The sequence below is a fragment of the Schistocerca americana genome, chromosome 9, assembly GCF_021461395.2.
Source record: "Schistocerca americana isolate TAMUIC-IGC-003095 chromosome 9, iqSchAmer2.1, whole genome shotgun sequence".
Taxonomy (NCBI): domain Eukaryota; kingdom Metazoa; phylum Arthropoda; class Insecta; order Orthoptera; family Acrididae; genus Schistocerca; species Schistocerca americana.
The window spans coordinates 70,766,174-70,791,366 of NC_060127.1; the positions used below are offsets into that span (position 1 = coordinate 70,766,174).

The 25,193-nt window shown below is 45.3% G+C and overlaps 1 protein-coding gene across 1 annotated transcript in view; it reads left to right on the top strand.

The window, feature by feature from the left end:
- LOC124550659 (insulin receptor-related protein-like) overlaps positions 1–25,193 on the top strand; it is a gene marked incomplete at its 5' end in the record, with an annotated part of 148,693 nt that overhangs the window by 70,176 nt on the left and 53,324 nt on the right. Inside the window, 3 exons of the mRNA XM_047125382.1 lie at positions 5,516–5,769; positions 12,582–12,782; positions 17,101–17,496. Coding sequence (XP_046981338.1) covers positions 5,516–5,769; positions 12,582–12,782; positions 17,101–17,496 — 851 coding nt within the window. The remainder of the gene's footprint in view (positions 1–5,515; positions 5,770–12,581; positions 12,783–17,100; positions 17,497–25,193) is intronic.

Sequence of the window (25,193 nt, forward strand, 5' to 3'; positions counted from 1 at the left end):
TGCTTCCCACTGTGGTCGCCAGCCAACACCTTGTGACCACACCATGTACGTGATACCACCGCCTTACATACAGAGGTTCGATAAAAGTATGGAAACAAGTCGAAAGGTGCAAGCTCGAGTATACGAGGTGTACTCCGAATGTAAGATCCGATCAGTCGCGAAATGGAAACTACAGTGAATATCCGATAAAGCTTGACATAGGTGTGTTGGACAATGTCTCTAGTATGCCCGCTGATCGCTTCACGTCTGTCTTTACAGCTCTGAGCACGTAAAGATGCATAGAAAACAGCGTCTCCCGCCAAGTATGAGAGCCCGTGAGACATTGCGCCTGATTTGATGCAGCCTGCACAACATAATTGTCATGCATTTTCTTCTTCGTGTCAGTTCTCAGCCCCACTGTGCAGGGGCAATGAAGCCCCGGATGCATTTTCGATGGGAAGCGTTTGATCGCCCTCCATACAGCATGGACTTCACTCCCACTGATTTTCATCTCTGCTGACATGAACCACTGGCTGTGAAGTCAGCGTTGTGGCACAGACAATGTACTGCAAATGAGCGTAGAGAATCGGCGAGAAGTGCAGGCGGCTGCCTTCTATGATTACGGTATTGGAAAGTAGTTACAACGCTACGACAAACGTCTCAGACGCAGCGGCGACTTTGTAGAGACGTTGCTGGAAGGTGTGACTAACTATTCCAAATAAAACGCTTTTGATTTTCACTGTGGTTTCCATTTCGCGACCGATCGGACCTTACTTTCGGAATACGCCTCGTAAATACAGATGCTAGTGAAACCTCCAGGTAACACTGTTGTATCTGAGCACGAACGGCACATCTACAATATCCTCAATGCAACTGTCAGTCTTGGTCAGAACAGTGATTCTGCGTAGCTGTGGGTGTGCAACGTCGAAGCTGAGTGAATTCGAACTGTTGGTGCTCATATCACGTGTGCTTACAACACGGAGGTAGCCAAAGTGCTTGGTGTCCCGAGAGACATCATATCGAAGATTTATCCCAGATACAGAGAAAGTGAAAAAACATATAAATCTACATTCATACTCCGCAAACCACCGTGAAGTACATCGAAGGGAGTAAGTCCTATTGTACCAATTATGAGGGTGTCTTCCCGTCCCATTCACATACGCAGCACGAGAATACGTCTGTGAATGTAGTAACTATTCTAATCACATCCTCATGATCTTTATATGAGCGATACATAGGTGGTTGTAGTATGTTCCTAAAGCCTTCAATTACAGCCGATTATTGAAACCTTGTTGACAGACTTTCTCGGTATAGTTTACATATATCTTCAAGAGTCTTCTAGTTCAGTTCCTGTGACACTCTGCCATGGATCAAACAAACCAATGACCATTCGTGTTGCCCTCCTCTGTGTATGTCCAATATCCCTTGTTAGTGCTTTTTGGTACGGGTCCCACACACTAGAGAAATATTGTAGAACTTTTCACACAAGTGATTTGTAAGCAATCTCTTTTGCAGACTGATTCCATTTCCCCAGTATTCTACCAGTAAACCGAATTCTACCACCTACTTTACCCATGACTGAGCGTATGTGGTCATTCCATTTCACATGCCTACAAAGTGTTACACCCAGGTATTTGCATGAGTTGGCTGATTCCAACTGTGACTCACCGATACACTATAGCCGTGGGATACTATGTTTTCTTCGTTTTGTGAAGTTCACAATTTTATTTTTCAGAACATTTAAAGCAAGTTCCCAATATTTGCACCAGTTTTAAAGCTTATAAACATCTGTCTGAACATTTATGTGGCTTCTTTAAGACAGAGAGAACTGCATCATCCGAAAATGTTTGAGGTTATTACTAATATTCTGCACAAGGTCATTATACACTGAAGAGCCAAAGAAACTAGATTTTTATACTTTCTTATTGCAGAAATTGTTAATTCAAATCTTAGCATCAAACGCAGAAACAATTTGGACTTTTGAAATATGAATTTTCGAGATGTTTTGCCGTTAGCTTCTTTAATTCGCCCAGCAACTCAATGTAACGCACGTTAAGTACACTCAATTTGCAGGTAAACAATCTTAAGTTCCCATCATGAAAATTTAAGGGTGAAAGTTAGGGTAGAATTTACCATTTTAAAAATATGTCATTACTGTAGATGCACAGGATGATCAGTCGTTAGTGCAAGCCCTTTCGCGGTCGGCGAGGACGGCTGCAGGGACAGGAGCTCCGCAGGAAGTTTAGTATGCTTTGTCGCGTCAATTATTTTTGACAAACGTAACACAAACACTTAAAAAGAGTAGTACAGTATGAAGGTGAATCAAGCAAGCAGAAGCTGGAACTGCCTCCCTTCGCTCTTCATGCATTTTGCCACCCAATTAGGAGATTGCCTATTACACTCTACAGTTTCCTCCGAGAAATTGCAGCAATTTCTTAATGGAAATGCCGTGTGGCTAGGGCCTCCCGTCTGGTAGATCGTTCGCATGGTGCAAGTATTTCGAGTTGGCACCACTGCGGCAACTTGCGTGTCGATGGGGACAACACAACACCCAGTCCCTGAGCGGAGAAAGTCTCCGACCCAGCCGGGAATCAAACCCGGGCCATTAGGTATGATATTCTGTCGCACTGACCACTCAGCTACCAGGGGCGAACATTTTCTTAATGAATGTTAGTTTTAAGTTTACCTAAAGAGTGTGAATTCTGAAACTTCCTGGCAGATTAAAACTGTGTGCCCGACCGAGACTCGAACTCGGGACCTTTGCCTTTCGCAGGAGAACTTCTGTAAAGTTTGGAAGGTAGGAGACGAGATACTGGCAGAAGTAAAGCTGTGGGTACCGGGCGTGAGTCGTGCTTTGGTAGCTCAGTTGGTAGAGCACTTGCCCGCGAAAGGCAAAGGTCCCGAGTTCGAGTCTCGGTCGGGCACACAGTTTTAATCTGCCAGGAAGTTTCATATCAGCGCACACTCCGCTGCAGAGTGAAAATCTCAGTGTGAATTCTATTTGTACGCCTTCTGTCTTAATGCCCCCTCCCTCCTGATAAAAGTCGCACAGGGTCAAACTGGGGGAACAGTGTGTCATAGTACGGCGTTTATGCCACATCGCTACGCACTTTCATTGCATTTTGTTGCTGTGTTTTAATACACAGTATAGGAAGATAAGTAACGGTAAACTAGCGAGTAAGTAGAACGACAAAGCAGACTCATCGAACGATGCGTCAGGTGGTAACATAGCGTGAGACCGGCCGGGTGAGCAAGAGCAGTAAAGTACTGGAGCAGAGAGGGAGTCGGCCCCGAGAAGAGAAACTTCTTTTGTTTATATTCACTGTTTAAATGTTGATACACAGCTCCAGCCGCACTGGTGTTACTTGCACTGGGAACTTGTTAATGATAATGTTAGTGTTACTCAGTTCATCAGGAAATGGTAATTACAATTTCTAGTTACTATCAGTGCTTATTGGTGGAAAGGATCCCAAACTGCTAAGAAAGATCGCTTCCGGTCTTTGATCGGTTTCCGAGGAGGTAATACGTGAATCTGTGTATGAAACCTGACCTCCTGTGAGAATGGAACAGTTTGTTCAAAAATTGCTTCGTATGACATAGTTCTGCGATGTGTTAATCCAAGTCAGCCTACGAAGGTTGGAACTTTAATGGTGGCAATTATTTATTTACAGCTTATAAAATGACTTTTATCTTAATAATATGAATATTTATATATGTGTTTGGAGAGAGAGAGAGAGAGATGATTTTTGATTGAGATTTTTACTTTAAGTCGTAACTGGTACCTGAATTTTGGTTGCTGCCTCCTTGAATGATCAGCTTCTGCACCAGTTGGTGACGTACTATAATTTGGAGGAAGTTATTGTTCTTTAAAACTTAAAATACGACTCTGTTGGTTACTTGGCCGTATTGCGGACAGCTTTGAGCCCAAGTTTTCGTAGCTTTCCATACCTAAGGGACCATTACTGTAAATAAATAAGATCAAACAGCAAACTGCTTTTCGTGAGAGAAGGAGATTGCTTGGCACACAAACTTCCTTCAAACTACACGTCCTGCTACATCAAAATTGGTCAGCGGAGTTCATGACCATACTATTGTACAAGAACATAATCCAATTACTGTAATTAATAAATTATGAGACGTTGTTACTTATTGAATGAAAACTATAGAGAATGGATTTCTTTTCCTGTATTTTAGTGAACTTTGTACACTTGCAATTCTGTCGATTGATAGACGGAGACGACAATGAAGTTCACCTCCTTTTCCATTCTTCACTTCCAGAAAATTTGTATACATAAATGTTTGGCAACTCTTACACATACTTTACTCGGTTTTATCATTGAAACATCAATTTTCATTAAACGTAACAATACGTTCTGAGCGACGCCCTAGCAGAACGTCCTCTTTCCACAAGATACAGATTAACAGTCTTCTTTTTTATATATAAATCGTATTTTTTTTAGAGTCCACACTCAAAGATTCACAACTACTGTCGTTGCGGGTATTGCGCGCTAAAGAGTTTGTTGCTGTCCAGCTGCGCTTCACTTCACTCCACTCCAAGTACTTTTTGAATCAAATTTACATTTACGGTATTTACATACGTTACTGAGCTTCTCAGAATAAAATCAGACACAAATTAGATTAAAAAAAAGGGGCTGTGAAGCTCACGTAACATTACAAGTTCGTACAAAGTAGATACATGTTTCAAAGTTTTACTGACCTTCAAAGTAGTGGAAGTCGTAGGATACTCTTAGCAGTGCCAGTTGTGTTGACACTTCGAGCGGCGCGGTCCATTGCCCGACGAATTTGTAGCAGTTGTGAAGCGAATGCAGTGAAGTGTTTCCTTCAGTTTAGAAATCGAGTTGAACTCACGAGGGCTTAAGTCAGGGGAGTGCAGTAGGTGGTATAGCACTTAGCAGCCCCACCAGTCAAAGAAATAAGTAACAGCTTGCACTGTACGTGCTTGAGCATTGTCCTGCAAAATGATGGCCAGGTCCTGCAGAAAGTGTCATCACTTCTGTCTCTATGCTGTTCATTTTTGGGACACAACCTATAAGCAGCTGTACAACCTCTAGAAGCGTGTGTCATGAATTTTTATGATGCCTGTCTATTTAAGTCGATACTAAGGCAACTTCATGTATGTGTCAGAAAACAAGGTGCCCAAACGTCTGTTTCGGCAGTAGATACCCTGTACTTTCTGACATTATGCAGTACGCTATTATAAAGTCTTATAAATTTTAGAATGTTGCATTTTCATGGTGTGGTTTGTTCATACCTGAAATCAGTACCGGCCATGAATCCCTATATTGTATGATCAAAGCAACAAAACGTAATAAAGGTGGGCAGCGATGTGGCATAAACGCCACACCCTCGTAGTGCATCGTGACCTACCAAATCTCCCAGTGTTACTCATTTCAGAAACTTGTGCCTTGTTTCGACGCTGCGTCCGTGGTGTCGCTAGTTCGTAACTGGTACGCGCGTGAGAATCGTGCCCCCACATCTGTGAGATTGGCTACAGAGGAGCTGCCACCTGCTGCAGATGGAGTTCGCCATGCTGCCACTGCGGGAGCGGCGCGCCGTGCTGTCGGGACTGCGGCCGCACACGCGCTACGAGTTCTATGTGCGCGCCTACTTCTCGGACAGCGTGCGCGACGGGAGTCGAAGCGCGGTCCGCCACTTCAGCACACCCGCCGGGCGGCCGTCGGCGCCGAGGCGGCTACGCGCCGTGGCGGCGCCAGGGCTGCCAACCGCCGAGGGAGTCGCCCTGCGCTGGCAGCCGCCGCTCCACCCCAGGTACAGGCCGGGCCGGCGCCGCCAGCCAGTGGCAGCCCTGTCTCTCCTACTGTACTCATCCTTCCCCTCTTCCCCTCCTTCTCCTCCTCTCTTTCTTCGTTATGCCCAACAGAAGAGCGCATTTGAATTTGTTATCTCGCTCTGACAGCTTCCTTGTCCTCTTCCCAAAATCTCTTCGTGAAATCTCTGTCTCTTGTCTTGCGTTCCCTCGTCCACTATTCCCCAATGCTGTACGTAGAGTTCTTTGAGAATGTGTGATTTGTTTTCAGATAGTATCTGAGGCAACCGAGAGCTTTATACCGAATGAATTAACCCTGTTAGTGTACACCTCTGAAACTGTCACACAAAGTATACACCTATCTCACAGACACCCTCAATTACACGCATCAAAAAAAGTTTTGCATCACCCAGTTCCCAGAACTCCCGAAGATAGACGTGGACTGTGGATATTGTATCACAGACGCAGTCCCTTTGACTGTTCAGAGATGTCACTAAACCTGCCCAAAGATGTAAACAACCATCCATGAGCACCGCCTATTAGACGGTGGAAGTCCGACATCCGATCACTTCCAGTCATTCCACCAGAAACGGTCGTGTTGTCTGTAGTTCAACCATGCCTAGACTGTCAATACCGCGGTTCGATCGCGTCGGCATTGTTACTTTGTCCCAGGAAGGGCTCTCAACAATGGAAGTGTCCAGGCGTCTCGGACTGAACCAAAGCGATGTTGTTCGGACATGGAGGAGATACAGAGAGACAGGAACTGTAGATGACATGCCTCGCTCAGACCGCCCAAGCACAACTACTGCAGTGGATGACCGCTACGTTAGGATTATGGCTCGGAGGAAACCTGATAGCAACGCCACCATGTTGAATAATGCTTTTCGTGCAGCCACAGGACGTCGTGTTACGACTCAAACTGTGCGCAATGGGCTGCTTGATGCGCAACTTCTCTCCCGACGTCCATGGCGAGGTACATCTTCGCAACCACTACACCATGCAGCGCGGTACAGAAGGGACCAACAACATGCCGAATGGACCGCTCAGGACTGGCATCACGTTCTCTTCCCCGATGAGTGTCACGTATACCTTCACCAGACAATCGTCTGAGACATGTTTGGAGGCAACCCGGTTAGGCTGAACACTTTAGCCACCCTATCCAGCGAGTGCAGCAAGATGGAGGTTCCCTGATGTTTTGGGGTGTCATTATTGGGGCCGACATATGTGACTGGTGGTCATGGAAAGCGGTGTAACGGCTATACGATAGGTGAATGCTATTCTCCGACCGATAGTGCAACCATGTTGTTGTTGTTGTTGTGGTCTTCAGTCCTGAGACTGGCTTGATGCAGCTCTCCATGCTACTCTATCCTGTGCAAGCTTCTTCATCTCCCAGTACCTACTGCAGCCTACATCCTTCTGAATCTGCTTAGTGTGTTCATCTCTTGGTCTCCCTCTACGATTTTTACCCTCCAAGCTGCCCTCCAATACTAAATTGGTGAGCCCTCGATGTCTCAAAACATGTCCTACCAACCGATCCCTTCTTCTAGTCAAGTTGTGCCACAAGCTCCTCTTCTCCCCAGTTCTATTCAATACCTCCTCATTAGTTATGTGATCTACCCATCTAATCTTCAGCATTCTTCTGTAGCACCACATTTCGAAAGCTTCTATTCTCTTCTTGTCTAAACTATTTATCGTCCACGTTTCACTTCCATACATGGCTACACTCCATACAAATACTTTCAGAAACGACCATATCGGCAGCATATTGGCGAGGCATTCGTCTTCATGGACGACAGTTTGCGCCCCCATCGTACACATCTTGTCAATGACCTCCTTCAGGATAACGACATCGCTCGACTAGAGTGGCCAGCATGTTCTCTCGACATGTTCTCTATAGAACATGCCTGGGAGAGATTGAAACACGCTGTTTATGGACGACGTGACCCACCAACCACTCTGAGGGATCTACGTCGACCGCTGTTGAGGAGCGGGACAATCTGGACCAACAGTGCCTTGATGAACTTGTGGATAGTATGCCACGACGAATACAGGCATGCATCAACGCAAGAGGACGTGCTGCCGGGTATTAGAGGTACCGATGTGTACAGCAATCTGGACCACCACCTCTGAACGTCTCGCTGTATGGTGGTACAACATGCAATGTGTGTTTTCATGAGCAATAAAAAGGGCGGAAATGATGTTAATGCTGATCTGTACTCCAATTTTCTGTACGGGTTCCGGAACTCTAGGAACCGAGGTGATCCAAAGCTTTTTTTGATGTGTTTGTTTGTTGTCCCACACTCTTGTGCGGAGGTTCCGGAAAGTGTTCGCCGGTTTGGCAATTGTCGCATTTACTTCAGCGCCTAGAGAATGATCTTCTGACTGTAGGAAAGAGAGGTAGAAGAATTTCTCGCCTACATTCACCAACACACAAAGGAATTAATGAAATTTAGGTGCCAGTGGGCATCGATTTAAATCAATGGAAAAGTTGCAAATTTGTGCCAAACAGGGATTCGAAATCGGGTCCCCTCATTGGGCAGATGCTCTGACGACTAAGCCATCTGGCCACAGTGGTCATCGCAACTGCATGGATTACCCTAGCACGACTTCCGTCAGACCCAAATTCTACATCTACATCTGATCTACAAAGATACTCGGCAAGTTACTGTAGGTTGTGTGGCATAGGGTAACCTGTGTGCCACTGCTAGTCACTTCCTTTCCTGTTCCACTCGCAAATAGAGCGAGGGGAAAACGACTGTGTATATGCCTCCGTATGAGCCCTAATTCCTCGTATCTTATCTTCATGCTGCTACACGCCATGTATGCTCGCGGCAATAGAATCGTACGGCAGTCAGATTGAAATGCTGGTTCTCTAAATTTTCTTAGTAGTGTTTCTCGAGAAGAACGTCGCCTTCCCTCCAGGAATTCCCACTTGAGTTCGCGAAGCTTCTCTGTAACACTTACATATTGGTCGAACGTACTGGTAACAGATCTAGCAGCCCGCCTCTGAATTGCTTCGATGTCTTCCTTTAATCCGACCTGGTACAGATCCCAAACACTCGCGCAGTACTCAAGTACAGGTCGCACCAACTTCCTATATGTGGTCTCCTTCGCAAATGAACCTCTCTTTCCGTGATCTTAATTCATCTGCACACTGTTGACATTGTGTCCCTGCCTATTATCCTCATTTTTGGCAGCGTTTCGCCGATTCCTGCCAGTAGTGGGTGGGTAAGTTGAGAATTTGCGTCTGCGGGAGGTGACCTTGGGTAGTCCATGCAGTTGCGATGATCGATGTGTCCAAGTGGCTGCCGGCACGGTAGCTCAGCATGTTCGTCAGAGGGTTACCCGCTCTCCGTAATAAAAAAAAGAAATTGAGTTAATGGAACGACGATGAACTTGAACAAGCTTTATGAGACGTCCGCCCCGAACAAATGGAACTAACAATCACGAACAAACAGGTATCAAGGGAAAAAATGCCTACTGAGCAGGAGACCTGGTTTCAAATCCTGGTCCGGCACAAATTTTCTGCTTTTCCCGCTGATTTAAATCAATGCTCACTGGCAATTAAATGTCACGAATTCCTTCGTCTCCTGGTTCCTAGTAGCTGCAGGATCAAAGTGGTGCCTGTTCTTACGGACGTGTGCCAAAGAACAGCCACCACGCTTACATTCAACAAGGCAAATCTTAGGAGGACATATCTGTACATCCATGCGCCATTATCACAGTCTTCTTTACATTCGCAGACATGGAGAAGATCTTCCATGTTGCAACAGCAGCTGCACAGCAGGTGTCAATCTTCGTAATTCTCAAAATGTACTGTAAGATTTTGAGAACTGTTTTTCCATTGACTTTTCACTTTTTCTACCACCGCCTCGATTGTGACAGCCTATGTAGGAGCATAATGGCTCTGTTTCTCTTTAGGTTCCTCATTCTCCACAGAGAGACAGTCTGCCACCTGATTCTCTGTCATTCATAATTATCTGACAACAATGGAAGCGTCTACATTACGTAACTACGACGTCAGATGATGGTGTATTGTTGTCGTGCACTTCCACCGACTCAGCATGAATTGCTACGGATTTGTTCCCCTCCAGATATGGACAACCACTCAGTGTACGCTTCTCCAGTTTAGCGCTGGGCTGCACCGTTTCGTTTTGGCTCGTCTATGTTCATACTAAGGGACTGTGGCGCGCAGATTTCATTGTCTACTGAGACTTCAGGCGTGTGTGGGTGAAAAAACAAAAAATTAGCCGGCCGCCTTGACCGAGCGGTTCTAGGCGCTTCATTCCGGAGCCGCGCTGCTCCTACGATCGCAGGTTTGAATCCTGCCTCGGGCATGGATGTGAGTGATGTCCTTAGGTTAGGTAGGTTTAAGTAGCTAGTCTAGGGGACTGATGACCTCAGATGTTAAGTCCCATAGTGCTTAGAGCGATTTGAACCATTTTTGAACAAAAAATTAATTACGCAACTTCATTTCTTTGATGAGATAATTATCATTAATGGCGTGGCAGTTACACAGCGCTTTAGACTTACAAAAAACATATGTACAAAAAAAAATGTTCAAATGTGTGTGAATTTCCAAAGGACCAAAAGTGCTGAGGTCATCGGTCCCATGACTTCTACTTAAACTAACTTAGGCTAAGAACAACACACACACCCATGCCCGAGGGAGGACTCGAACCTCTGGGGGGTGGGGGGGGAGGGGGGGGGGGGGGTAGGCCGAGCAATCCGTGACATGGCGCGTCTAACTGCGCTGCCACTTCGCGCGGCAAATGTACTCGTATACGTACACTGACCTAGAAAATGTCATGGGATAGGCGCCTAATACCACGTGGGGCCTCGTCTGCCACTGCGGACTGCAGTGAAACGCCATGGAAGTGAGCCTACAGGTCCCTGGACTCCTCCTCTGGAAACGGGACACCAAATCGCTTGCAGAGCTGCAGCCAATTGTGATCTGTTCGTGGATGCAGGCTCCGTGGCATGGAGCCTGGGTTCCGTGGCATCCCAGTTACTCTTGGTGGCGCTCATACCTGGATGGCGGAAAGTTATCATCTTGCACCATTGCAGAACCGTCAGGTTGTTGGAAGGCCGACAAGGAATGGAGATGGTCCCCGAGCAGCTCAACGTGCCACAGACCTTTCAAAGACTCTTCAAATGGTTCAAATGGCTCTGAGCACTATGGGACTTAACATCTGAGGTCATCAGTCCCCTAGAACTTGGAACTACTTAAACCTAACTAACCTAAGGACATCACACACATCCATGCCCGAGGCAGGATTCGAGCCTGCGACCGTAGCGGTCTCGCGGTTCCAGACTGAAGCGCCTAGAACCGCTCGGCCACACCGGCCGGCAAAGACTCTTCCAGATCAACTAGGGCGCCAATTCCATACCAGGAAAAAGCACCGCACATCATAACGGAGGCTGCACAGCTTTGGACCACATCTTCTTGCAAGGCAGGATCCATCATTCATGTGGTCTGCGACGCAGTGTGCCTCACATCGGCATGGTGCAGTTGAAAAAATGATTCGTCGGACCATATCACGTTATGCCATTGTTCCAGTATCCATCCCTGGTGACTGGCGACAAATGCAAGCTGTGTTCCCAATGACGTTTGGTTAACAGTAACACATGTGTACGGTGCTAGCTCCCATAGTCCATGGTACCTATGTTCCTATGGATTGTCGACTGGGGGACATGGCTGGCACATCCTGAGTATTGTTGCCCGTGTGCCACTATTGACGATCCGTCTCAGATGTCACAGTCATCGAGGGTGGCTGGACGGGCGGTAGTTGGTCTGTGGTGGATTGTGACATCCTTATTCAACCACTCACGATACACCCAGGACATGGTTGAACGTGTGAAGCCCAATTCCTGCACCACTGCTGAAATCGAAATTCCCATTCGTCCTGCATCGACCACCATGCCTGTTCGAACCGGGTCAGCTCACGACGATGTTGCATGTTACACAGTTGACTTGCATAAATGCTTCTTTTTATAAGCTCTCCTACACAGCTGTAGCTGGCACGAGGAAAGTGTGGTGCTAATACAACGCACTTGCGCCATATGTGACCCATTATCCCATGATATTTGCTAAGTCAGTGTAATGTACAAATTTACAGATAAAAAAAATGTCGTGTGACTAGAGCCTCCCGTCGGGTAGACCGTTCGCCTGGTGCAAGTCTTTCGACTTGGCGCCACTTCGGTGACTTGCTCTTCGATGGGGATGAAATGATGATGATTAGGACAACACAATACCCAGTCCTTGAGCGGAGAAAATCTCCGACTCAGCCGGGAATCGAAACCGGGCCCTTAGGATTGGACAGTCTGTCGCACTGACCACTCAGCTACCGGGGGCGGACAATTTACAGATGTATTATTTGGATAATTGATCTATGTGCATCAACAAGCTCAAGGGATCTCCAGAGTGCAAATTTCGAACACTCATTTCGTTTCATTTACTCCAAGATACTGTGGATGTTTGTTATAGACCAGACAGTTACCCTCAAAATATATGTCCAATTCCCGGTTGGCTAGGACGTTACCCTGATGAAGGCAAGTATATGCAGTTTTGTTGTGGTTCAGTTGATGTCCCCATATACGAAACTATTGTCCCATTATACTTAGGTCTTTTCTTAGTATATTTTCAGTGACCTCCATTTAATCATAATACTTCATGGGCTCCTCTTGTAAGTCTCAGTGTACCCCAGGTAGACTCTTTGCCATGACTCACATTTTACGTGACGATATACTCACCCTGTGCCCAACACCTTGAACCATCACATAGCAAGTGTTATACTTAGTTACTGCCTGGCAGGGGTGACATCCTGGAGTACGTGGTGCGTGTGCGTGCGCTGCCGGAGGGCGACCTGTGGGGGCGGGACTACTGCGTGCGGCCGCCACAGCCCAGCCTTGACGACCACAACATCGACGATGGAGGCGACGAGACCACCACCGCTATAGCTGCCTCAACAGCCACCGAGCCGACGCGACGTGAGGATGGTCGCCGCTGCTGCAGGTCTGTCTGTCTGATGACTCCTTCCTTTCCTCTGTTTCCCTTGCTCCCTATTATCCACTCCCCCTCTTCTTTACTACCACTTCCTTCACCAACACCTCCTCTTTCCCTACTCCTTCTTTCTCAAGTACCCTGGTTTGTCTTCTGCTTGTACCTCTTTTCCCTCTCTTTCTTACTTACCATTTTCCGATGGAGTCCCTCCTTTGACCCTTCTCATTTCTTTGTCTTCTTTTTTTCCTCCCATTTTCCAGTTTCCTCTACTCCCCTTCTTATACAGCAATCCCTTCTTTCCATTCATCCCAACCACAGCAGCACCTCTGCTATTTGTCTCCGTATTGACTCAGTTTGTTCCCTTTGTTGTCTTCCAATCCTCTACACCTCTTTTTCTCCACTTTGTCCCTCTCCACTACATTACCCTTCTGCTTCATCTTCCTCATACTTCTGCTTTTCGCTTCTAGTATAGTATTTTCTTTCTTAGCCCATCTATTGCTTCTCCCTTTTTCTTCTGTCTTCTTATTCTCTCCTCTTCCTTTTTCTCCTCCATCTTTTTTGATTTATAATGTCTATTTTGTTTTCTTTTCTCTCTTACCTTTCTCTCACTCCACTTCTTTCTGCTTGTGATTATCATATGTATCACGATAATTATCATATCATAGTATTCATTTTCGTCTTCCTGTTCCTGCACTGAGCGAGACAACATAGTGGTGACCAGACTGAATTCACATTATGGAGGATGATGGTTCAAATCCCCATCTGGCCGTTCTCATTTAGGTTTTCCATGATTTCCCTAAATTGTTTGAGGCACATGGCGCGACGCTTCCTTTGAAAGGGCATGGGTGATTTTATTCCCAAACTATCCTTAGTCTTAGCTTTTCCTGCTCCTACTTCGTCTCCTCCATGTTTCTTCTCCTTTTTCTTCTTCTTCTTCTGCTACTGTCTTTACTTCTCTCCTATGTCCTTTTCTTCTCTATTTCCTTGAAATCATCCTGGTACTACTCCCTCTCCATCTGTTTCTCTTCATCCTCTACGTTTTCTTCCCTTCTCATTACTCCTTAGTTGAGATTCTTCTTCTTCTACATCCCCTCTCTCATCAAAAGCTTTTCTTGCCTCTTGTTCTGCTCCTCCTCCTTCCATTCATTGTGATCCTGGTTGGGTCTCATCCACTGTCCTATCCACCTCATCCTTGTACTTCTCCTCTGCTGGATCAGAAGTCGTCGATTCTGATACCGAAACGTATGATTTCAAGGCTGATATGATACCTAAAACTTAGAGTTATGAGAAACATTGACCATACACCTCTGAATAAATAGTAACTACACTTCATTCAAAATTTCTGTGGTATAGGAATATGTTATCACCATCTTGCGTTACAAGAAATTGTCCGCTTCAGTGAGTGTACTGCCAATATTTCTGTTCGCCATACAAAGGATCTTTAATCACTGGCAGTTCTGATAGTTTTTCCGTAACGAAAAGCCACAACTGGCTTTACTCATGCTTACAGAGATGCCTGAAGAGGCTGTTGAAGGAGAAACAGCCGCTTCAGTATCGTAAGGCAAATTAAGAAATTGACACAGCTCCACTCAACAGCCACTACTATTTGCCGTGGAGATGAAACATTGTGGAATGATGCACCATATGTCACCTGAGTTCATTTTGAGTCAATGCCCATTTGGGCTACAGTTGTTGTTGTCGTTGCCAGAGCTGACATCTCTGCATACTAAATTTTCAACTGCACTACACGTCGTGAGTGGAGGCCCACAATGAGTGGGCACTGCAGCCTGTGACACAGCTCCACTCAACAGCCACTACTGTTTGCCATGGAGATGAAACATTGTGGAATGATGCACCATATGTCACCTGAGTTCATTTTGAGTCAATGCCCATTTGGGTTACAGTTGTTGTTGTCGTTGCCAGAGCTGACATCTCTGCATACTAAATTTTCAACTGCACTACACGTCGTGAGTGGAGGCCCACAACGAGTGGGCACTGCAGCCTGGCATCTCCCGTCACCATCAGGTAGGGGTGCAGTGATTACAACCAGCTTTCCAGCTTTTTGTGTAGCATCATACCTCTACAGTGCAATGGTTGAGCTGTTTAGTTTTTGCATGATAAGCAGGTGTAAGCTCATATCATGTGCTGTGGGTCTTCGACTACTCAAATGAAGCTTGGAAAATGAGCACAGATTGACATTTATTAAAACATTACTCTTACATTTATGTAGTATTTTATCAAATTCATCATAACAGAATCTTCATAGGAAAGATAATATCATTAAGTTCCAGAGCAGGAACAGTTTATGAGCAAGAAGCCATTGCAGAAAATCAAAGTCCATGATGCTTCAACTCCACTTAAAATCAAAAGCAACATCACATGGGTTTCCTAACACTTATTTCCAGACACATAAGTTATCACATATTTCACAGTGATAACAACCCCGTAATACTAACATGACATATATGGATCTAAGACGAGTTCAGCTCAGAATTATTCAAATACAGGTATTAGTATGAACTCCCACCTCCTGCTGCAAAGCAAGATACATAAAAATCCATGTGAGGTCTGATGACCCAGTTAGCTCTCCACAATTAGGTGAAAGTAATTTGATGGCAAAAATGCATTATAACCCAGTCCACACATCACCATACCATTACTCATAACACAGTATAAACCCTAACCCAATAGGCAAGCAACCACCAATAACGTCTGTTCTGTCACGTGAGTTCTATATTTTTAGGGGACCACAAGGCAAAGACCAGCTATACTGTCCATGAGTTTTTGGCGAAACACAGTGACAACAAGCAGTGAATGACATCGGTTCAGAGCAGCCAATTCCGTTCCATACAGTATTACTCAGAAGGCCTACCACATAACAATCTCTCGATTCAGCACATGAGTATGACAGACAAGTAAGTTGCTCCCATCTACCAAGTTCCAAGAAAAGAAACACACCATGATGTCCATGCTATACGAGCCTCATTTCTCTCTGAAGTCAGTGATTGAAAGCCTCCACAGACTTAACCACAGTAAACACTGCAGGTTACAGTACAGTCACAGAGCACAGATTGCTATAGCCCCGCCTGTTGCACACACGTTTCATTATGTACTGTCCTATATACATCCCACAACTGCTTCTTATCACTCTGTGGACCCTCACGTAACAACCGTCCCCACTGCCACCGCCGTCCTCCCAGCGATCTACATCTACATCGACATCCATACTCCGCAAGCCACTTGGCAGTGTGTCGCAGAGGGTACCTTGAGTACCTCTATCGGTTCTCCCTTCTATTCCAGTCTCGTATTGTTCGTGGAAAGAAAGATTGTCGGTATGCTTCTGTGTGGGTTCTAATCTCTCTGCTTTTATCCTCATGGTCTGTTCACGAGATATATGTAGGAGGGAGCAATATACTGCTTGACTCTTCGGTGAAGGTATGTTCTCGAGTTTATCTATCATCTCCGTAACGCTTTCACGATTACTAAATGATCCTGTAACGAAGCGCGCTGCTCTCTGTTGGATCTTCTCTATCTCTTCTATCAACCCTATCTGGTACGGATCCCACACTGCTGAGCAGTATTCAAGTAGTGGGCGAACAAGCGTACTGTAACCTACTTCCTTTGTTTTCGGATTGCATTTCCTTAGGATTCTTCCAATGAATCTCAGTCTGGCATCTGCTTTACCAACGATTAACTTTATGTGATCATTCCATTTTAAATCACTCCTAATGCGTACTCCCAGATAATTTATGGAATTAACTGCTTCCAGTTGCTGACCTGCTATTTTGTAGCTTAATGATAAGGGATCTATCTTTCTATGTCGATGGCGACATGCAGCCCATTGCCAGCCACAAACCTATTGATAGGCAAAGATGTGCCAACTTCCAAAGCAGTACACTGCTACTACACTGTATTTACCTTCATATTATCCCCAATTCACCTTCCATGGTAATGAAGCATTCTTCTTACTCTACTGTATTAGCACAATAAGTAAAATATTGTTACTTGTACAGAGTGAGGTGGTGCAATAGTTAGCACACTGGGCTCACATTCGGGAGGATGACGGTTCAAACCTGCATCTGATCATCCTGATTTACCTTTCCCATGGTTTACCTAAATCGCTTCAGGCAAATGCTGCGATGGTTCCTTTGAAAGGGTACTGGTGGCTTCCTTCCCCATCCTTCCCTAATCCGATTGGACTGATGACCTCTCTGTTTGATCCTCTTCCCTAAATCACCCAACCAACCACTGTCAATTGTGTTCTTCTCAGCACAGGAGTTTTACTGGCCAGAGGTGTACATTAGTGACGCCACTGATTCCCCGCCCACAGCTGCGAGACCCCGCGCCGGCGCTGCAGCCTGGACCTGTACTCGCGGTACTCGCAGAGCCGCCTGCTGGACTGGCACGGAGAACCCGACGACCTGGACAGCCCGGCCGAGGCTGACGAGGCGAGCTGCCTGTCGGCGGGCTTCCACCGGCTGCTGCACGACGACCTGCTGCCGCGCGCCGCCGCCACGGAGCTGGCGGACGTCGCTGCGGGCGGCCAAATCTTGGATACCGATGCGGACGTGGGACCCGCCTCGGACGATACGGAGGCGGTGCGGGTGCCCGCGGGCAACTTCAGCGCGGAGCTGCGCGGCCTGTCCCACTACTCGCGCTACGTGGCCCGCGTGGAGGCGTGCAACGACGGTGGCCGCTGCAGCCCGGCTGCGCTCATCACCTTCAGGTGAGAAGCTGCAGCGGCTCGCATGTGCTTTTTGTGCAGCGTCTTCCCAAAACACCACAATGGCTAAGCTCTCTAGATATAACGTGATAAACACAAGTAAGCATATAGCAATAGACTGCTACTACGCTGCTGTTACCTTAAGATTTAACAGGGATAAACTCAAAGGATTTCAGCACTTGTTTTATATTATATAAAGTACTATCTTAGCACCCACTGCTTCTCACGTGTAGACCTATCGTCTGCACACATTGTTTTGTCTTTAATCAAATTTTTATATGTGATCAAATTGCAATGCCTTCTAAACTTTTCACTCTAATTAAGGCCATAGAAGCATGACCTTCTGCAGATGCACTTCTGAAGAGCGATTCTGGTAGCGGCGACATTTCCATAGAAACTTTCATTCCCAACACATATTTCTCTATATGTAACTGAGAAGTGAAATATCAATTTTCTTAGATTCAGGATTAAACTTTTTTTTACAGAACCAAATACTTTCTTCTTAGGGGCGACTTGCCAAAAACAGTAAAACAGGTATTTTTTTTATATCTCACCAAGAAGTCAATTTCAGATTTTCATAGATTTAGCTTTAAAAATGCTTTGATAATTAATTAATTTCATAAAACTTAACATTCCCTATTTCACTCTCTAAGGCGCTCAGATTTCGACAAATACTTGAACACTTTATTTCTGACCAGTAAGGCAAATACCATTTTTCATGGATGTAGCTTTAAAAATGCTTTAGTTGTTCTTTAATAATAATTTTTTTTTTAAATTCATCGACTATTTGCCCCACTTAGTTGTTGAATTTCCAAAAATTCTAAAATCCGTATTTCTTTCTTATTTCTGACTGAGAAATGACGTATCAATTTTCGTAATTCTAGCTTCAAAACTGCCTCAATTGCGACATATTTTCAAAGTGAAGGAGTCCATTTTATAGATTTTTCAGGAGAGCTATTTTAAAGTTTAAAACGTTATAGTTTCATTGGTTATTGAAACATACTTTTGCAATTTATACAGTACATTTGACAGCCTTTTCTGTAATACTCCCTAAAAGTGGAAAAAAATGTTATTAAAAATTGGACCCTGTATGTCTTTTATCTGAATGTCGTATTAGCATGGTACCTCAATAGGTTTGTTATAATAAAGTAGGACGTGCTATTTCACACACTATTATGATCTAGTTTCATTTAATTACTGTGACTAAAGTCTTTACCAGCCTACCTTCGTAACAGGGTGAAGGGAATAAAAACTCTCCTTCTGCAAGATCTGGTTCCTCTTCCATTCGTCCAGCAGGAGCAGTAATAACTGATGTGATCCAAGATCCGTTGTGTCACGATCTATGATAAGCCTTGGATGGTGACATTCTGTCTTCATCTCCTTAATAATTTGCGATGGGAATGGACATTTTGGTCGAAATATGGGTTGCAAGAAACAGTCCAGTCACGTATCATTGCGCAATCAACTTCAACAACCTGAAAAGGATTGGGTTTTGGACGCGCTTTAATTATCTCTGTCCAGTCCTTTGGGAGCTCAGCTTTTGTTTTACGTCTGATGAGGCCCATGTCTTTATCACTTTCCAGGTATGATGTCCTCTTACTGGTAATGCTACACGAATTGATTCAAATCGCTTTGCATAATGGAGAAGCTAATGGATGAACTTGAAGAGGGTGTAGTTTTTGTTTTGACCACCACATGAGTCATAGAAGATTTCCAAATTTTTAACCTCAGGATCCAGAAAGGAAGTAACATAATGATGCAGGAAAGAAACTACTTCATTTGAGCCTTTCTTCCCTATAGTTTCAGGATAAACATGAAACACTGCATTACTGTCTGATAGTCGATGTATGTCAAACAGATATAGAGAAAGCGGTCGCTTACATTAGACAATGTTGGTGCTGATGTTTGGACATGGATGATTTCGTTGGAAATCCATACATATCGATTCTGTGTTTGTAAACTTTCTGCTTCTCTGCCGAGATTGTCTTTAATTCTGATAGAATGCATCAGCTTTTCCGCGGTGCAGTTCATATTCAATCTCCTCTCTCTTAGTATTACTTTGAACGTCTGATCTTTCCTTTCCATCTGTCGCATGTGTGAGTTGTGCCTCTAGAGCATTGAAAGTTACAGAAAACTTCTCACACGTACTGCATGTATCACTTCTAGGGAAACCGAATGAACTGGCCGGAGTGGTCGAGCGGTTCTAGGCGCTACAGTCTGGAACCACGCGACTGTTACGGTCGCAGGTTCGAATCCTGCCTCGGGCATGGATGTGTGTGACGTCCTTAGGTTAGTTAGGTTTAAGTAGTTCTAAGTTCTAGGGGACTGATGACCTCAGAAGTTAAGTCCCATAGTGCTCAGAGCCATTTGAAACCGAATGAGATATTAAATTTTGTATTAAATATTTTACGATAAATTTGATATGATACGGAACACGTAGAATATGTCTTTTGAAAAATCTTGAACATCTTCTTGATTGTGAGTTCTTCAGGCAAATACAGTTTCTGTGTTTCATTTATGTTGTAATGACTGGACCGTCCTTTAAATGACTTAATGTGAGCGCAGGCGTTTTGCTCTGTTTCTGTTGAAAGTTTATGAAACTGGTTTCCGTGTTTCCCTCGTTTATTAACTGGCCCATGGCTTCATTTTTTAAGGAAGTCCTGATAGTTTCTAATCTTTTCTTTGAAATATCATGCAGTGATATAAAGGCCTTTTGACCAACAGACAATTCTGTCACAGTATTGTCTCTCATTATTCTGACCTTATAATTAAATGTATAATTACGCAAAGCAGCTGCTGTCTCATCTCCGTAGGGCCTTTGGCGTTGTACATTGTCAACAGAAATCAGTCCTGTCAGGTGACAACTTTGCTCATTTCACTTCTTCAGCAAACTGAAATTAGATATTAATGTAGACTTCTCTCCATCAGTTAGCAAATCAGTACAATTGTTCTTGCAGTTACAATGCACTCCTACTTCATGTGACATTGTTCTTAGCTTTTTATATACTTCAGATTGTCTACCATAGCTCTGTCTTTTTCTGGACTTACCACTGTAGCTTGACTCTGGATATTCCATCGCCAGTTGAAACACCGACCTCAGTTGTATTTTACAAGAAATTCAATTCTATCTGCCACACCACAAAGCGCTGAAGCGATTATCAAGGCTGCTCTATGTTAGCACAAATCACGGCACGAAATTCAGTTCCACCATAGCACAAAGCAAAGAAGCTAATGTCAAATCTGTTTCATCTTAGCTTCGACAATACATAAAACAGATCAACAACGATATTGCATTTAACGATGTCAACAATGAGACTTCCACAAAAGCTGACAAAAAAATCAATACAGTTCAGAAATCCGCACCTGATGGACTTCACCCTTTCTGTCCGAGTATTGGACGGACTTGAACCGTTTTCTCCGTGTATACCATATTTTAATCTGGCTGCAACTCCGTGACTGTACCCATCACGTTCTTTTAAGTTCACCCAACTCAAAATACATCTGATGAACTTCATAAAGATTCCACTAACCCATTTTCGTGAGATTTGGACTTAACCCCTTCTTTCCGTGTAGTCTTCACATTATTTTCAGCCGAAAATGGCCGACAAAAAAAATGTGTTTCATTACTTATTGAAGGCCACTCGTCCGTTATACCATACTCACACAAGTTCTTGTATATTCCTGGCCTCCTTAGGCTGAAGTCGTCTTGTAGAAGACCCAGGATGATTTGCGTTGAAGCTTTAGGGCGGGAGAGGCATTTTATTCACTGTTTCTTGAAGAGACTACCGACCTGGCACGACACACAGAATAACACAAGAAAACCATCCCAGTGGAGTTGTCCATCTATTCTGGTTCTTCTTGATTTTTAACACATGCTGGCAGAAACGCAAGACCAATATGCTTATCGGATCACCGGTTTTGGACAAAGACAGGGTGTAGATGACTGACAAGCTGACAAGCTCTCTGGATCTCACCCTAAGGGTGAGAGTCCATAATACACCACTGCATTTGGGTGCATGATGGGTGCCAGCTGGCTTGTGTTGCTTTACAAAACACACTGTCACACAAGGTGCCATCTTCTTTATTACAAACTATTAGATCCAGAAACGGGAAATCTTTAAATGTTCTAAAACTGTCGGAAGCGTTGCAGACCCATGCTGCCCAATGTAGGCATTCGACAAAGGTACTCTATCGAAGAACATTTGGGTTTGGAAACCGCCGATTGAACTACTTTGTCCTCAAAGTCTTCCATAGAAAGGTTAGCTACTTAAGGAGACAGTGGGCTACCCAAAACAACACCGTCAGTTTACTCTAAACGTTGGTTGTTGAATAAAGAATGAGTCAAGGTAAGCGCCTGTTCTAAAAGATGTCAGGTGTCCTCTTCCAGCTTAGCTCCTGTGAGTTCCCTGAATCGATCAGTGACTCTCTGGTGGACAGAGACCATATCAAAAGTCACTAATACGTAAGTTCGTTAAATGCGTGATTTCTTGAGTTCCGTGCAGTATTTTCTGAATTTCGAATATGATGGTAGCACAAGGCTTGAAATAGAAGCCAAGTATTTCGCTATGTGGTATGTTGGCGCTCCAAGATTTTCAGACGTTGTGTCTAAAATTATGATTCTTTGCTACTTTGAGAAAAACATACAGGACCACAATTGATGAAACCGAGAAAACTCGATCTTCGAAATTTGATGTCCGCAATGAATTCAGTGTAGTATCAAAAAACCATCCAGTGCACAATAACCAGTCATGAGCTCATTGCCAAGAGATGGTCCAGTCACGTGAGTGACATTGGTAAATGCATGTTATCCACACACTGCACTGAGAATCTGCCACATGATAAATACGTGGTGTCATCAAGATTCCACACCTATGCTTCCCATTCCCCAGTTGTTCCACGTTCGCTGACACAGTGTGAGGAATTCCTAGCGCTACTGAAATGCCGCACATAGGATTTCCCTTTCATACTTGTTCTGAGTGACCTGACACAGCAAGAGTAATTCTCTGAGTCATCTAGAGGGTGCCCAGGAAATAGTGACGAGTGTTAAAGTGATACAGAAAATACAAAATTGATTGAAAATGTAATACTTTTAACAAACACATTAAGTAATTTCTGGCACCATGTATGAAAACTTATATCCTCTATTTAATCACGCAGGACCATACGTCAATTAGCAATGCGTGTTCATTAAATTTCTTGATGACGCTTTCACAAATATCTGGTGGGATGGCGCTAATAACCATTTTAATTTCATCCTACAATCGGTGTTGTGGTTTTTGATTTTACAAATCCCCCCCCCCCCTCGAAAAGAGCTCATTATCTGGCGGTCAATTCCTCGTTACCAAGAAAAGAGAGAATTTTTTGAGCAAACGTTTCACTGAGCAGAGTAATCGTTTAACGGAATGTGTGACGTGATGCACCATCTCGCTGAAACCAAAATCGTCATTTTCATCAATAAGGTGGAAAAACCATTCAGAACGGTAACGATCGCTCCCACAGTGACGGCAGCTCCATCATCGTTCTCAAAGAAGTGCTGGTCGATCACTGCTCCTGCCCGGAATTCACACCACACAGTCGTGACTTGTGGATGCATCTCATCTTCCACAGTCACTCGCGGATATTCGTAACCCCAAATTCTGCAGTTCTGTTTATCGACGTACCCATTGAGCAAATACACTCCTGGAAATTGAAATAAGAACACCGGGAATTCATTGTCCCAGGAAGGGGAAACTTTATTGACACATTCCTGGGGTCAGATACATCACATGATCACACTGACAGAACCACAGGCACATAGACACAGGCAACAGAGCATGCACAATGTCGGCACTAGTACAGTGTATATCCACCTTTCGCAGCAATGCAGGCTGCTATTCTCCCATGGAGACGATCGTAGAGATGCTGGATGTAGTCCTGTGGAACAGCTTGCCATGCCATTTCCACCTGGCGCCTCAGTTGGACCAGCGTTCGTGCTGGACGTGCAGACCGCGTGAGACGACGCTTCATCCAGTCCCAAACATGCTCGATGGGGGACAGATCCGGAGATCTTGCTGGCCAGGGTAGTTGACTTACACCTTCTAGAGCACGTTGGGTGGCACGGGATACATGCGGACGTGCATTGTCCTGTTGGAACAGCAAGTTCCCTTGCCGGTCTAGGGATGGTAGAACGATGGGTTCGATGACGGTTTGGATGTACCGTGCACTATTCAGTGTCCCCTCGACGATCACCAGTGGTGTACGGCCAGTGTAGGAGATCGCTCCCCACACCATGATGCCGGGTGTTGGCCCTGTGTGCCTCGGTCGTATGCAGTCCTGATTGTGGCGTTCACCTGCACGGCGCCAAACACGCATACGACCATCATTGGCACCAAGGCAGAAGCGACTCTCATCGCTGAAGACGACACGTCTCCATTCGTCCCTCCATTCACGCCTGTCGCGACACCACTGGAGGCGGGCTGCACGATGTTGGGGCGTGATCGGAAGACGGCCTAACGGTGTACGGGACCGTAGCCCAGCTTCATGGAGACGGTTGCGAATGGTCCTCGCCGATACCCCAGGAGCAACAGTGTCCCTAATTTGCTGGGAAGTGGCGGTGCGGTCCCCTACGGCACTGCGTAGGATCCTACGGTCTTGGCGTGCATCCGTGCGTCGCTGCGGTCCGGTCCCAGGTCGACGGGCACGTGCACCTTCCGCCGACCACTGGCGGCAACATCGATGTACTGTGGAGACCGCACGCCCCACGTGTTGAGCAATTCGGCGGTACGCCCACCCGGCCTCCCGCATGCCCACTATACGCCCTCGCTCAAAGTCCGTCAACTGCACATACGGTTCACGTCCACGCTGTCGCGGCATGCTACCAGTGTTAAAGACTGCGATGGAGCTCCGTATGCCACGGCAAACTGGCTGACACTGACGGCGGCGGTGCACAAATGCTGCGCAGCTAGCGCCATTCGACGGCCAACACCGCGGTTCCTGGTGTGTCCGCTGTGCCGTGCGTGTGATCATTGCTTGTACAGCCCTCTCGCAGTGTCCGGAGCAAGTATGGTGGGTCTGACACACCGGTTTCAATGTGTTCTTTTTTCCATTTCCGGGAGTGTAGATGTCTGTTTCCATGATCTGCAGGCTTCAACTCCTGTGTAAGTCGAATCTCGTACGCATGCATTTTCAGATATTTTGAAAGTATTTCATGCAGTGAAGTTGGTGATAAATTCAGCTGAGCTCGTCGGCGAACCGATTTTCTGGGGCTTACGGTCACATTGTCATGCACGACAGCAATGCTTTCTTGTGTTGGAACACAACACGGTCGTCCTGTTTTCTTAACGCCTGAAACAGAAACCGTGTTCTCAAACTTCCGGATCAACTTCTGAACTAATGTTTCGGTTGGAGTTCCATTACTCCCGAGCGTCACGCGCAATGCACGAACGGTTGCCGTTGGTCCTTCACTGTTTGCCTATCACTTGTATATGTTGCTCAGTTCTCGTCAGCTCCATGACAAAAGTAAACATCAAACAACAATGCACAGAAAATCTATCAGACTACTAATGGGAAGGATTTCAGATGACAAACACGAAAAAACCACGGCTGCCAACCGTCGCATGACAAAATGGCTCAGAATTCAAATTCGTCCTTACTTCCTGAACACCCAATAGATACCACACCTAGGCTCCTTTTTCTCAAGTCGTTGTGTGTCAGCCGACACA